This window comes from Antedon mediterranea, chromosome 8 (genome assembly GCF_964355755.1).
Source record: "Antedon mediterranea chromosome 8, ecAntMedi1.1, whole genome shotgun sequence".
Lineage (NCBI taxonomy): Eukaryota > Metazoa > Echinodermata > Crinoidea > Comatulida > Antedonidae > Antedon > Antedon mediterranea.
Window position 1 is genome coordinate 25,056,772 of NC_092677.1, and position 14,472 is coordinate 25,071,243.

The window sequence follows — 14,472 nt, forward strand, 5'->3', positions numbered from 1 at the left end:
AATTCATGTAAAGCTTGGACCAATCAGAGACCAAAATCTAATCATGTATACTGTACATATGACTTGCCATTTATTATAAAGACCCATTCTATATTGAGAAACCATTAGTTCATGTCCTATTCCTGGGCTGTTCATTGGATTTGAAGACTTTTTGACAGGTAAGCAATACCTTTCTCCCAGGTTACTGATATTGCATTACGTTGATGTGACCCTACCTTACCTCGGCCAAAGACTGATCTGAACATAAACTTTTTAACACAACTGCGTGGTTAGTAATTTATGACCCGGTGCGTGTAATTGTAATACCCTTTTATCGCTTATTTACAAGAAATATTTCTTACAAAAACGCCGCGCGACTATATTCTATTTAATAAGTTTAAGAAATAATGATTATCAATTATTTTTGTTTAACAATCCGTAGTAAACATTTTGTGTAACGTAAATATATATTCCGGGCGTTACTTCCCAAGGTCTTGTGACCAACGGCGCAGATCCGTTTTTAATAGTGGGACGTATAAAAATTAAATATTTTGCGAGCAACCTCAGGCTGAGGAAAGGCATGGGCCTGGTCGGGGTCCAGGGGACGAAGCCCCTTGGAAGCTCGGCTCTTTGAGTAATTTATAGATCGTTTCAATCGATTTCTGAGCACATACAAATTCCGCCCAGAAGAATATTTTGGGTTATGCACTTTTTAGGCACTGATCCTGATGCCCCACTTGGTATATATTCACATAAAATATATATACTGTATTTGTATGTAGATACTGTATTTACATACGATATGTCGATAGAAGTCTTACTTTCCATTTCATTTCAACAATTTAATGATTTTGCTGTGTTGCAAAGTGGGACACGACAACCCTCCCACCTCTCCCAGGATCTGCGCTGGTGCTTGCGATGACCCCAACATTCCATTTTAATTTCCCAGCCGCAGACAAATGTACTCGCTTATCCAGTGGCGGATCCAGGATTTTGTGAAAGGGGAGAGGGTGTGGGGATGTGCAACTGTAGAGAGTCCACTCTTTTTTGACGCTTTTTTCCCTAATTTTTGTCCTTATGATAAGGTGGGTGGGTGCGTTTTTTTTCGCGCTGTAGGCAGTTAGTGTACTATATTCAATTCAATATTGATATAAATACAGTATATAGTGGGTAGAAAAATAGGCCTGATTTTAGATGCAGTCGGCGCAGCCAGCCAGTAATAATTGCTGTTCGTTGGACTATGGCTACGCCTACACTCCGCTAATCACTTCCAAAAATTCTACTTAAATTCAAACGGCAAGGATGTAAAAAGTGATGGTCACCAGTACTAGTTTCAAAGGGACACAAGGAATAAGTAGGCAATTGGTTGACTAATGAAACCAGGAATTGAATTAACATAACAATACAAAAAATAGCTAGATTGTGTCAAGGAGTGGCAAAAGAGACCAATAGCTTCTGTCGCCATATTAGGCGTGCCACTCCCAACAAAAAAGCTAAAACGTACAGTATAAACAAAAATATAATAAAATAATTCAAAATTATCCATCGAAATTGAGCGTGACATATAAAAAAGCTGGACAGTTTAATTGAAAATGGTGCAGTTGGAACTCGAGTTGGAATATGATTACCGTTGTCATCATCATTTATTGACACAATCCACCAAATTTTTACTTGTTCAAAAGTGACCAGATTGCGCCAGAGAGTCGGAATGTTGAGACGATCATCGATTTCTCAGATTGCGAAGGTGTAAGACCAAGGCCTTAAAAATTAGCTTCGACAATTGTAATTTTTCCCGGAGAATTTACAAAAAGGACTCTTGGTGTAGGCCTACGGAACAGAAACAATTTGGCTTTGTGTAGGCCTAATTACAGATATTGCATTAGGCCTATCCCCTAATTTTCATCTTAATTCTAGAATCAATACTTCTAATATATACACAGTACTTTGGCAATAGAATATGAATAAACCATTATGAATTACTGTAATATAAACTAAAATATAACAAGTTCCTGCATATTTCAAACATTCCAGAAATCTATTTATAACAATTGGTAACCGGCAAATTTTGCTCCATATATTTCACTTAATATTCAAAAACCTTTTGAATATTGATGATTTGACACCTCTCCAATTATTGTATATATGTGAATTGTCACCCAATTTCAGGAACATGACACTTTGTGAGTAACCAATCATTAGTCGCAGGCAAATAATTGCACAATAGGTCTGAAGCCCTGATTATAGACAATCAATGTGCATTGTATATGAATATGTTTTCTGTATGGACACAAGTACAATGTGCATGCTATTTGTAGGTCTATTTTAATATACTTAACAATCTGCCTGGTTCCAAAAACAACAATACAGTATTCAACAGCTGTTACTACAAAAATTGCGTCCAACTGTTTAGATATACACATATTTGTATGGCACAACACACCTTGTTTTGGTGTTGAATTGAATTTACTGAACTGAAAATAATGTCTAGGTAACGGTACCATTCAAACATTTTGCACTTTTGCATTATTCAGCGGACTAGGTAAAGGTTACACTCTTGACGGATCTTCAATTAGAAGTCTAAAATTAAACATTTTAGCATTGGTTTCATTTGAGTACTCGATTATGCTAATTAATCATATTTGGGGTAAATTTTGAGCGTCCCTCCTTAGAGTAGGTACAGCTAGGTCGGAACTTGAGGCTCCCTAATTGACATTCTGTACCTCGGACCCCTTGTACTTGGAATGCTAAACACATCTCCATTTTTAATAGTTTTACATTTTTAACAGTATTTTTAACTTTTTATCTTGTATTTTTAATCTGTTATAATACTGCACGTTTTTAAATTGTTGCAATACTGTTGTTTTATTCTACCAAGCAAAGTGAATTTCCATTTTTATGGACAAATAAAATTTCTTGAATCTTGAATCTTGAATTGGCTCCTGACTACCTGAGTGAAGAGATTGGCGAGTAGCCACGAGGAGCGTCGCGAAAACGAAACATTGAGACCTGCAGACTTATTGCACTGAGTTGTGCAATTAAAACGGTGAAGAAATTAAAGTCTAGAAATACTGGCTTTCATCAAACTTTCTGTTATCTGCTAAAATATTCCTGAATAACCTATACACGATCCTTTACCATTTTTATTTATCAAATATTTTTTTTTTTTTTAGTATACGAAATACATTTTAATAGCGTTTTTAATAGTACATCCCCCCCCCCCCCATTTTTTTTTTATTCATTAAAAAAAATACAACCATAACACAAAGTCACTTAAATATCAAGTAATAGGTATCAAAGTGATATGAACGTTTGATATTGATATTTCTTTCATTTCGATTCAAGCACGACACAATATAGCAAATTTGTAAAACTAAGAAATTAAACAGAGACAACTACAAAACAAGATAAAAAGCTTTTTACAACTATAGTGGAGCCCATAAAAAAATTATATATAAAGTAATAAGATGAAATATAAAGTTTGTAATACAAAAGCAAATACTGTATTATGTTATTCAATAACTGAAGCATGTAACTATACATTAACATTTATTTATATTACTTAGCCTATGTAAATACGTGAACGTGATTGGTTGAAACTGCATCACATGACTACCGCTGCAAGGATCGTAAATCGTATATATAATTTTCGCGTAATTATCGTGTCCCTGTCATTAATCATATAAATTCTCGAGTACGATGATATTGACTGTATACTATTGCAATAAACTTATAATAACGCAATACGTTTTCATTTCATTTAGCAAATACTAGCTTGCCTAAGAGAATAATTGGTCAAGAGTAAACCTTAAGTCATAGCTTTTCAATGCCGAACCGTAAGCGAAAAACCAGAGGCTCTGGTGGTGGCCGTAAGTATGCATACATTCTGTACGCATAAGACTGACGTTTTTTTGTATTTTAAATTCAAATTGTGTCACCGAAAACAATGGTCGCATGATTTTAGATTTTAAAATATTACTGAATTGTATTGGAATTTGGTCCTGCCAAAAAGAAATTTGTCCTCTCCACTAACTTTACTAAAGAGCTATTATCATTTGTTAATTGTTTACCTCTTTATATAGAACATAGTATGTGAGCGTGCACTGTGATCAATCACAATTACTTCTTACAAATAACTGGTGGTATAATGTATAATATAAATATTTTATGAATATGTTGTGATAATCGTACAGGGGTTGTTTATGTCTTCATTTTTATCATATTATTTTAGGAGGAAGAAAAAAACCGAAGGTTTTGAATGTAGGTATATTGGTTGATGTAATACTTTGCTTCCACTAGACGCAACGAAAGGACGTAACTTAGCGATTTGACCAACCACAAACGATGAATTATTCAAACTGTGGCTTGTCATTGGTTAACTCCTTTGCGTTGCGTCTACGTCATTGCATTGCGTTTATGGGAACTAAGTTTAAACTAGGGCCTATTACTTTTCCAATCCTACATGCACATTTGTGTCTTTTTGTGTTACGAAGTTTGTGAAGGTAACGTTGTTGGAAGACGGACACAAAAGTTATGTAATCGACTCAAACTGCATCGATCACAAACCTTATACTAGTACAAAACATATGCCTATAGTAAGACCAAGAACCCCCAATAGTTACACACAATTGTGACGTCCCGTCTAAATAGGCCTATAATCTAAAAACTATCAACAATACTTACGAATAGCCTGTGTATCAGCCGGAATTTTTCACCAAAACCTCTCTACATGTGCTCAGCAAATATAAGTTACCGTAATTGATAATTTGTACCGTACTGTATTAAAACACAGTCTTGTATATGCAGACTAGGCATTTTACCAAGAAATTAAATTTGAAAGCTGTTACCAACTAAGCTTTTTTTCCTGTAAAGTGAAATTGTCCAGCAGTTGCTGTTATTTCTTTCAGAAAATATTCAATGATCCTATTCATGGAACTATTGAGCTACATCCACTGTGTGTTAAAATCATTGACACTGTGCAGTTCCAGCGCCTACGCAACATCAAACAGCTGGGTGGTTGTTATTTCGTCTTTCCCGGAGCTTCTCACAACCGATTTGAACATTCTATTGGGTATGGGTTGAGTCGTTGAAGAATTAGATTGTAATTTCAAGATTAAATTTGAAATTACAGAAATAACATAAATCATTATGGTTTTTAATAAAATGATATTCAAGTTAGGTTGTTGAGCTTCCTCTATATTTATTATTGCTTACAATAACACAATGAAGGTTTTCTTAGGCATATATCAATAAAAAAATACAACAAAAGACAAAAAAAAAGAAAAAAAAAAAGAACAGAACTGATTTAAATGTTTTCAAAGAGTGAATGATTTTAATTTGAAATTAAAAAAAAAAAAAAAACGTTTATTTTTGTTTTCATTTATTTGTAAAAAAACAGGATAACAATTAAAGTGGGGAAATGTACGATAGATAGGATACTTATTTGATATGTCAATTCTACCAGTTTTGGTTGTGCGTGATTTGCCATTTTAAATACATAGAAACTAAAATGGCTTTAGCTTAATAACGTTACCCATTAAAACCTTTCTTCTACAACATATCAATTTAAGCACTCAATTTCCTCATTTGAACCATCTGCCGACGAGTACACTTTTTCTGCAATACAGTATACACTAAGTAATTTAAGTTTCTCTTGATTCAGAGTATCGCATTTAGCTGGAAATCTGGTAAGATCTTTAAATGAAAAACAACCAGATCTGGGTATTACAAAGAAAGACATTTTATGTGTAGAGATCGCCGGACTTTGTCATGATTTAGGTATGTATTCCTAACACATGGCTTTACAAGGAATATTATTGTTTATATGTGTTAATTATAATAGAATAACTTACTTTTATTTTGTTTATTTATAGGCCATGGTCCATTTTCACACCTGTTTGATAGAAAGTTCATACCTGCTATAGAAGGACAGAAAGTGTGGGAAGTATGAGAAATTGAAAATATTTAATTATCATATTCATAATTATAAAAAATCATACTGTATTTAATAATATGTTCATTATTATAAAACACATAGATAGTGCATTATTATTAAAGTATTATTTCAAAGATAAATTTCAATCAATTTCTTGTTTCTGTTTTAAATCTATACTAATATTATTACTTTGTAACTTTGTAGCATGAAGATGCGTCTTTGCAGATGTTTGATCACCTCATTAAACAGAACCCTGAAGTAGAAAATGAATTTAAGAGGCATTTGAATGATCAAGACAAAACTTTCATTAAAGAGTTGTTTTATGGCAAACTGAAAGTGAGTACTGTCTGAATTCTTAATCATTTTTTAATTGCTAATTGTCTATGGAAATAAAAGTAGTACAATTAAAATAACAAAAATCAAACTAAATAGGCCTACATTTGGTCATTATGCTATTATTTTATTATTTAAGAAATTCAAATTGGAAGAGAAGGAAATTCGAAAATATATTCTTGACCCATTGAAGAAAGTGAGTAAATTTATTAGTCACACAATTGTTATTATTCTTATACAGTGGACACCCGGGTCCCGAAAATAGAAACTTAGACACTGTCAGAAAAGCTTGGTTTCCAATAGAATAATTCTGCCGCAACAACGTTAGGAAATACTCTTCTATCAATGTAGCACAAGTTTAATAATCACGTTTGCGTCGTTTGCAAAGTAGAAAACGGTGACACTAAATTCGTTATGTTCTCACAGCACTTAGCGTCGATACGTCGCGTCTGCGTTCTTGCGTCGCATTCTAGTATAAACCAAGCTCAATTAGTTGTCCAGAAGTACCCCTTATGAAAATATTATGATGCACTGATTTAAACAGGAATAAAACAAACTGGTTTTTACGAGAGATGTCCGTTGAACTGTTTTGTTTACTTTTCCTCTAATGTTTAAATATGTATGTAATTATGTACTTTTAGTATTGTAGTTGAATTTCATATTTGTTGTATTTTTTTATGATCATTCGTTTAAAATTCAAACAAACAAACAAGTGGTGTTACTACAAAAAGAGAAATAAGTTTGATCACATTTTATATTTTCTAATTGTTAAGAAATACGACTTGGGGGTGAATTCTGACACACTAATGAAAGTAAGTAATGTCAAACTGTAAAATTAAATAATATAATAAAATACATTTGTTTTTAATATTTTATGGTTATTATATCTAATATTTACAATTGATTGAATTGATACTACATATCAAAATATTGGGCTATATTAAAAATGTCTTTTAGTTGCAAAAAATAAAACTATATTATAATTATCTTTTTTAAGAATGTGAGAGAGGAAACAAATAAAGTGGTAAGTATTGACCCACTAAAGTGAGTACTGTAAAATCTTGTGAAATTAGATACGGTAGAATTTACTGGTTAGGCTAAGTAGTATATTGATACTGTCAATTAATTACATCTTGAATATATTTGAATGTGTATTGTGGTACTGATAGCAATAAATCATATAAGTTGTTTAAAACAGGTTCAGTATTGTAAATTTTATTCTATTATTCAATTTTTAAAGAAATATGAAATGGAAGAGAGGTACATTATAAATGTGATTCTTGACGAAATGAAAGTGAGTACTGTTAAATTAAATAATGCATAGGCTTATAAATTAATTTGTAAATTATTGATTTGAATATTTTAATGTCTATTGTGGTGGATAGCACTAAATATCGAATAACATTTATATAATCATGGTGCTTTACATAAATTATAACATTGCTTGAAATTAAGTGTCTTCACTTGTTAATGTTATAGGCAGATTATTCCATATTTTGAGTCCGTTTTAAGATTACTTTTAAAATTTATAATTCACGTGGTTTGTTGCTATTTCAAATTGTTGATATTCTTTTAAAGAAATCTGAATTGAAAATAACACCGGAGAAAATTAAGGAATTGATTATTGAGCCACTGAAGGAAGTGAGTACAGTAACGTGTGTTATTGTTTTTTTTATATAATGAATGTAATACTGTATTACACAAATAACCAAACTAAACCATTCCTAAACTACCGGTACATGTTTTCTTTACAGTACAGTAGGCCTACAGTTTTATAAAATTAACTATTATTGTTAGTGACACTAAAATAAATAATTATGAATTAAAAGACGTTTGTTATATAATTTCAATACAAAATCAACGACGTTGACGTAGAAAACAAATTATTAGGCTAATTAAATAATTATCCCAGGATTAGACCCGGACAACAATAACGTTTTTTACCCTTTCACACCCTCTACCACCAAATCATGTATCCAACTAGTTCTACGTCGTCTTTCTAAATTGTACATCTTACCAATCAGGTGTATTTTGGATATAATATTTTTAAAATGATTAATTTAAAAAAAAATCAATCAAAATATTATCAGTATCTTGATTCAGTGGATATTATTTTTCAGAAATTTCCATACACATATAAAGGCAGAAGTAAAGAGAAACACTTTCTGTACGAGATTGTTGCAAATAAACGCAACGGAATTGATGTTGATAAATGGGACTACTTTGCACGAGATGGTCATATGCTTGGATTCTCAAACTGTTTTGATCACAAGCGCTTAATGAAACTTGCAAGCGTTTTGACAGTGAAAGACGGTGAAAGTAAGCAGATATGCTTCCGAGACAAGGTAAAGTATATAAAGAATGGAGTGGATGTAAGTGATGAATGTTGAAATTAGTGTAAGGATATCTTGAGTAAGGGAATATGGATTTGTATGAAGAATTTCAGCTACGGTACATCGAGGAAATTAGGGGTTATATGCATGGTGATTTGTAAGTAAGAATACCCTTTTTGGGTTATGCGATGTACTATTTCCTTTTAATTGTTTTGTTTATTCAGTCTAAAATCAGTAGTAGAAATCTTTAAAAAAAAAAGTAAAATTCTCATTTTTAGGAAGTGGGAAATTTATATGATATGTTTTACACGCGACATCTTCTTCATAGAAGAGCCTGTCAGCACAAAGTAAACTTGGTCATTGAAAGAATGTAAGTTTGGTATAGGCTAAATAGTCTATTCCTTATACTCTAAATAATTATACTCATCATCAACTGACAACTGATCAAACAATTACTATATGGTAATTTTTTTAATCTCAAACATAGAAAAATAAGAAATTAACCTGTGAAATTTTAACTTTAAAGTATATGAACAAAAAACATGAAAGTGTTCCAAACTAAAACAAAACAAGAGTGTAAAACTGGAAAATGAGAAAATCATTTAAATGAGAATCCTCCCATTTTTATTGAGTGGAAAAAAAAAATAATAATCCTTTACTTCACTGCAATCTCAGTAATCTTAGTGAGTGGACATATTTTACTATTGAGAGTGGTTTAAGCCTGTTTTTCACTAGGCAAATGTATCCCTCAATATTTACTATCTCACCCAGTTTCAGAACACATTTTAATAGTTTTATGTTATATTTAGGATTGTTGAAGCATTAGTTCTAGCCAATGAACATCTAAAATTGGAATATAAAGATGGGTAAGTAAAGCCAGTTTCTACTATGCAAATATATTTTCATGTTGAAAATGAAACAAAAGATGGAAATATAAATTTACATGTGCAAAAATCAACGATCAATTTTGAGTGATTAGAATTGCCTGAATAAAAGCAAAACAGGCCTAAAGTGCCGGTCATAGGAATATTGTTGTGAGAAGGTATTACATTTAGTATAGATTTTAATACTAAATCATTATTAGGAAAAACATTATACACTCTAATAATTTCAGAGAGACAACAGTAAAAAAGAAAATGTCGGAAGCTATTGATGACATGAAAGCTTATGAGCAGTTAACAGACAATGTACTGTATGATATATTGAAATCATTAGATACAAACATGGAAGAGGCTCGCGATATGGTAAAAAAGGTGTTTGAGCGGAAGCTGTATAAATGTATTGGAACTTATGCTGTTCCAAAAAGCAATGAAGAAGTAGTAAAGGTAAAATCTACATATTATATGCAAACTAGGCCATGTTTTACAAATTACTGTAGACTCTTGTTCTGCTTCATAATAATATGTATATGTAACCAGGGAGATGTAAAATATTATTTTACATCTCCCTAATGTAACTCTCCATACTCGCTAAACGATTATGAGTTGACACGATCTTCACTGGTATCTACCATGGATTGTTTGTAAATATTTTGTTAGTAGGCCTACATGAATGTGTGTTTAGTAGTATGAGTAACCTATAGGCTATGTAAGGTGATTGTGTTTTGTTTTTTAATTATCTTGACACATTTCTCAAATGTTGTTTCTCTACCTTGAGAAAAGTCTTCAATCCTTGTTTGCTAATTCCTTTAAAAGTCTAGCTAGAGTTCAATTTCGTTTGTGCTTTCAGTCATGGTGGTCTATTTAATGATAGAGAAAATACACAATTTAAATGGTCACGTAATTATAAATTGTTACACAAAAAACAAATTGCTGTACAGCAACAACAAATTAAAGCAAGTTGAAAATGAAATAAAGATCTTTACATTAAAATGCTTGTAATAAAAAAACATTGTTATGGCATTTTTTTTTCTTTTCTCAAATATAATAAGATAGAATTGACTGATAAACATTATTTAAAAAAAAATCCTTTAGTTTTTTTTTATCTACAGTACGATTGATCAATAATAATTCAAAAATGTATTTTTGTTTCTGTAAAGAAATCTGATGACGAGATTAAGGAAGAGATCGTTGCACGTGCACAGCCCGGCGGCCAACTCGAGAAATTGAATTTAATTGTTGAAGTAAGTATAGTACAGTGTGGTGGTCCTATTACCGGTGGTGGTGGTGGTGAAATAAACAATTATGAAACACAAAACCATTACTGACTGATCTGAAAACAATAGCTTTAGAGATACACAATTGTTTTATGCAACTTTGTATTTTATACAATATCATCTATAAAATATGTAGTTAAATGTTTTAGATGTACTTCTAATTTTCCTAATAGTACAGGAAAAAGGGTATTACTAAAAGTAATGATTGAAACCACCATCTCAACAGCCAACATCGTCGTTTAAGCAAAATAATACAATCCATTTACACCCACATGCATTTAACCTTTATAGGCTTAAGGCAGGCATACACAGTCATACATTTGTCTGTCATACACATCAAACAATGTATGATCAGACAAAGTCTGATCATGTATGCCTAAACCAGACTTAGTCTGATTGCCATTTTATGTGTCTGTCAGTGTCTGATGAGAGTAGAATAAAGACAGATATATAATTACAATAATTAATTATTGGATTGTATTCACTAACAAATCAAAATCGAATTAATGTAGGACTGAAGACTAATATTTATGCATAGGCCTATATAATAATAAATGATCTACGGTAGTACATTATATTAGTTTTTTGTTTCTGTTGCACCTACAGTTTTTATTTTTAGATTTATGTAGGCGACATGGTGCTCAAGTTTATTGTGTCTTGCCACAACTTGAAGTTGTAATGTTTATAAATTAGGCCTATCTAGTCGGTTCTTTTATTTTTAAGATTTTAAACACTGGTTTTATAGTGTAAAGTCTACTGATGTCAGTGATGGTGTTGAATATTCTGTCGGAGCTCTAATTCATAAACTCAGAGATAATACATTTACATTTAAAAAAAAAAATGTTATTTTTTAGCGTGTTAAATATGATTATGGGCAGAAAAGAGAAAATCCTATTGAATCTGTTTACTTTTACTCAAAAGAAGACAATACAAAAGCATTTACAATCCCTAAACATAAGGTACTGTACTGTAAAATTATTTTGTTAAATAATACCGTAATCTTTGAAGATTAGCATTTTCTAATCAGTACATTACATTTTAATTAAATGTAACATTTCTATGTCGCCTAACAGTAGTTCATTCCTATCATGTCTAGGATTTTAACAAGAAATTAGATTTGTTCAGAACACAAAATTGGGTTATTTGATTTTTTAACAGGTGTCCAGCATGCTACTGGATCACTTTCATGAAATGGAAATACGTGTTTACTGCAAAGACGAAAAGAAAAAAGACATTGCAAAGAAAGGTTTTGAAAAATGCCTTAAAAAATGGGTCAGTATGTGTTTTTTAACTGTTTTTTTCTCCTCACTTTTACTACTTTGGTTATCAGATAAAAAATTACCAAAAGTATGTATTTAGTTGACTTAATCATGAGTGAACAGGATAAAAATACAAGGAGATCATAACAATATATATTTTAATATTCCCAATTATGAATTTATATAATGATAATTATTTCTTTCCGTACAATTTAAAAACAAAAACAGTATAATGAGAATTTAAATATACCCACCTTTAGAATTATATTAGTAATTCTGCTTGACCACATTATCAGCTACCTTATTTTTTTTATATGCTTAACTTACAGTAAGCTTGTTAAACTATTGACTTAAATATCATCATGTTTCTGAGTAAATAAATTGTGGTTTTTTTTCTAGCCTCCACATAAGCCATGTCAAACGTGCAAATCTACTTAGTAGCAAAGCAAGTAAAGTCAAGAACAGCCAACATTTTACATATACAGTTACTGTACAAAGCAGACTTTATTGAGAGAATATTATCCACTAATAACTTTTATATGTTATAACATAAAACAAATTCCGTTAAAAGTTAAGTAATTAAGCCATTATGATTCAATATTACAAACTGTATTTGTTCATCTTAGTTGGTACGGTATTGTAATGGATATTATTACATAAAATGGTGTGTTGATGGTTGTTGTTTAAATTAATCATTGTGTAATAATAATGTAATTGCAATCAGTAATTTTTAAAAATATATATACTTAGGCCTATATTCTAAAATTCATAGTATTCTGATTATAAGATTTTAATATAGTATGTTGATGTTTATGGTAATTAGTGCAATGTACATAACACGTTGCAATACTTCTTAAAATGTTTTTGTGCAAATGGTATTAGAAGGTATATTGATAGTTATTATTTAAGTTGCAATAGTTTTTACAAATATATGAAACAATTTATTTTAATGAATTGCATAAATTCTGAATATAGAATAATATTTTGGTGTATTACAGGCATTAGGTATTTAATAGTAATTTGTAATAGCGCAATTGTACTCAGCTTCAACAAAGTTAAAAATATATTATAATTCTGAATATTAGATTAATACTAATTTATATAATTATGTATAATTATAATCACAAAAAAATAGTTTTGATCCATGAAGGAAGTTAACGCAAGTAATTTGACTAAACAGTAATTTTGATTATAATTTTAAACTTAAATGGTAAAGGGTTTTTTTTATTCATTAATTGGACTGTAGGACTGTAGGCCTGCATATTTATATGTTTAAATTTCTCGCCAAATCCTAGACAATTCCTATTAATATAATAGACCCCACTTTTTTTAATCACCCCTTTTTTAACTCTCCTCCGGCATAAACTGTTTTCGCTCTAATATAAGCTCTAACTTCTTCATTACATAAAATTAACTGTTAAAGTGAGTCTTTTCTTAATTTCTCATTTTTATCATCATCGACACTTTTACGTTTTGGTAATACATTATGCATGTTGGTAAAAAATAAATGAAATCAGATGTGTTTTAGCAATCAAGACCTTATACTAATATAGCCTTAAATGGACCTGACAAAAATTAATCTGTATTAAATGTCTGTAGGGTTGCGCCACATAATCAAAACTTCGTTTAAATTTAAGTGAATTTCTGTTATATAGTATACAAATAATGAATGTTTATGAGTGCAATGGTACAAATAATGGCACGAGGTGAATGATGAAAGGTTATATCAACGAGGCAAAGCCGAGTTGATATAACCTTTCATCATTCACCAAGTGCCATTATTTGTACCATTACACGAATACAAAACATTCATTATTTGTTTTATATAACATCTAATAACAAACAAAAATGTTTCAAAAAGTACTATTTAACGATCGTTGAATAGTGCGTACTATTGCACGCCATGTGACCCACATTCGTCCAATCAAATGACAGGAATTTATATAGGTGTTATATAATATAGTATATAGTATATAGTATAGTATTATTTCTTGTTTTGTTAGGCCTACTCAACTAGTGTAGGATTTAGCCTAAATTCGAAATAAATGAAATAAAAATGGGCCTTGTAGTAAATCACGTCTCAGTGTTTTTTGCCGTTTTCACCCCGTTTTAGTTCTTGATGAAGCGTGTTTCCCACTAGGGCGTAAACGCAACGCAAGCGAGTTGACCAATGACAAGCGACAGTTCGAATAATCCATCGCGTGTCAACTCACTTACGTTGCGTTCCGTCCTTGTGTTGCGTCTCTATAACCGAGAGTACAGCTGTTTTCAGTAGTAAAGACGTAATAGCGAGAAAAAAAAAATATGGAGCCCCCTCAACGGTGAAACTTGATTCGTAGTCTGTTTCGTTTTAAGTGTTCGCTTTTGTGGGAAAAAGATTTTAGAAATTTTAGATTTTGCGTAGTTCTGTAGTTTTCTTTTATTTTTCTATTCATAAACACTAATAAGGTAAGATTCTAAGATCCTAATATACTCTTTGCG

At 31.1% G+C, this 14,472-nt stretch overlaps 1 protein-coding gene across 1 annotated transcript; it reads left to right on the forward strand.

The window, feature by feature from the left end:
• The first annotated feature begins 100 nt into the window (after positions 1-100).
• Positions 101-14,048, forward strand: LOC140056294 (deoxynucleoside triphosphate triphosphohydrolase SAMHD1-like). The gene is made up of 20 exons (XM_072101619.1): positions 101-158; positions 3,741-3,845; positions 4,208-4,236; positions 4,884-5,047; positions 5,639-5,754; positions 5,850-5,920; positions 6,116-6,247; positions 6,384-6,440; positions 7,018-7,056; positions 7,242-7,268; positions 7,485-7,538; positions 7,823-7,885; positions 8,365-8,589; positions 8,856-8,947; positions 9,387-9,443; positions 9,692-9,902; positions 10,616-10,699; positions 11,587-11,691; positions 11,891-12,004; positions 12,391-14,048. The coding sequence occupies exons 2-20, from the start codon at positions 3,803-3,805 to the stop codon at positions 12,427-12,429; spliced, it is 1,722 nt and encodes a 573-aa protein (XP_071957720.1). The 5' UTR covers positions 101-158; positions 3,741-3,802; the 3' UTR covers positions 12,430-14,048.
• The last annotated feature ends 424 nt before the right edge of the window (positions 14,049-14,472 follow it).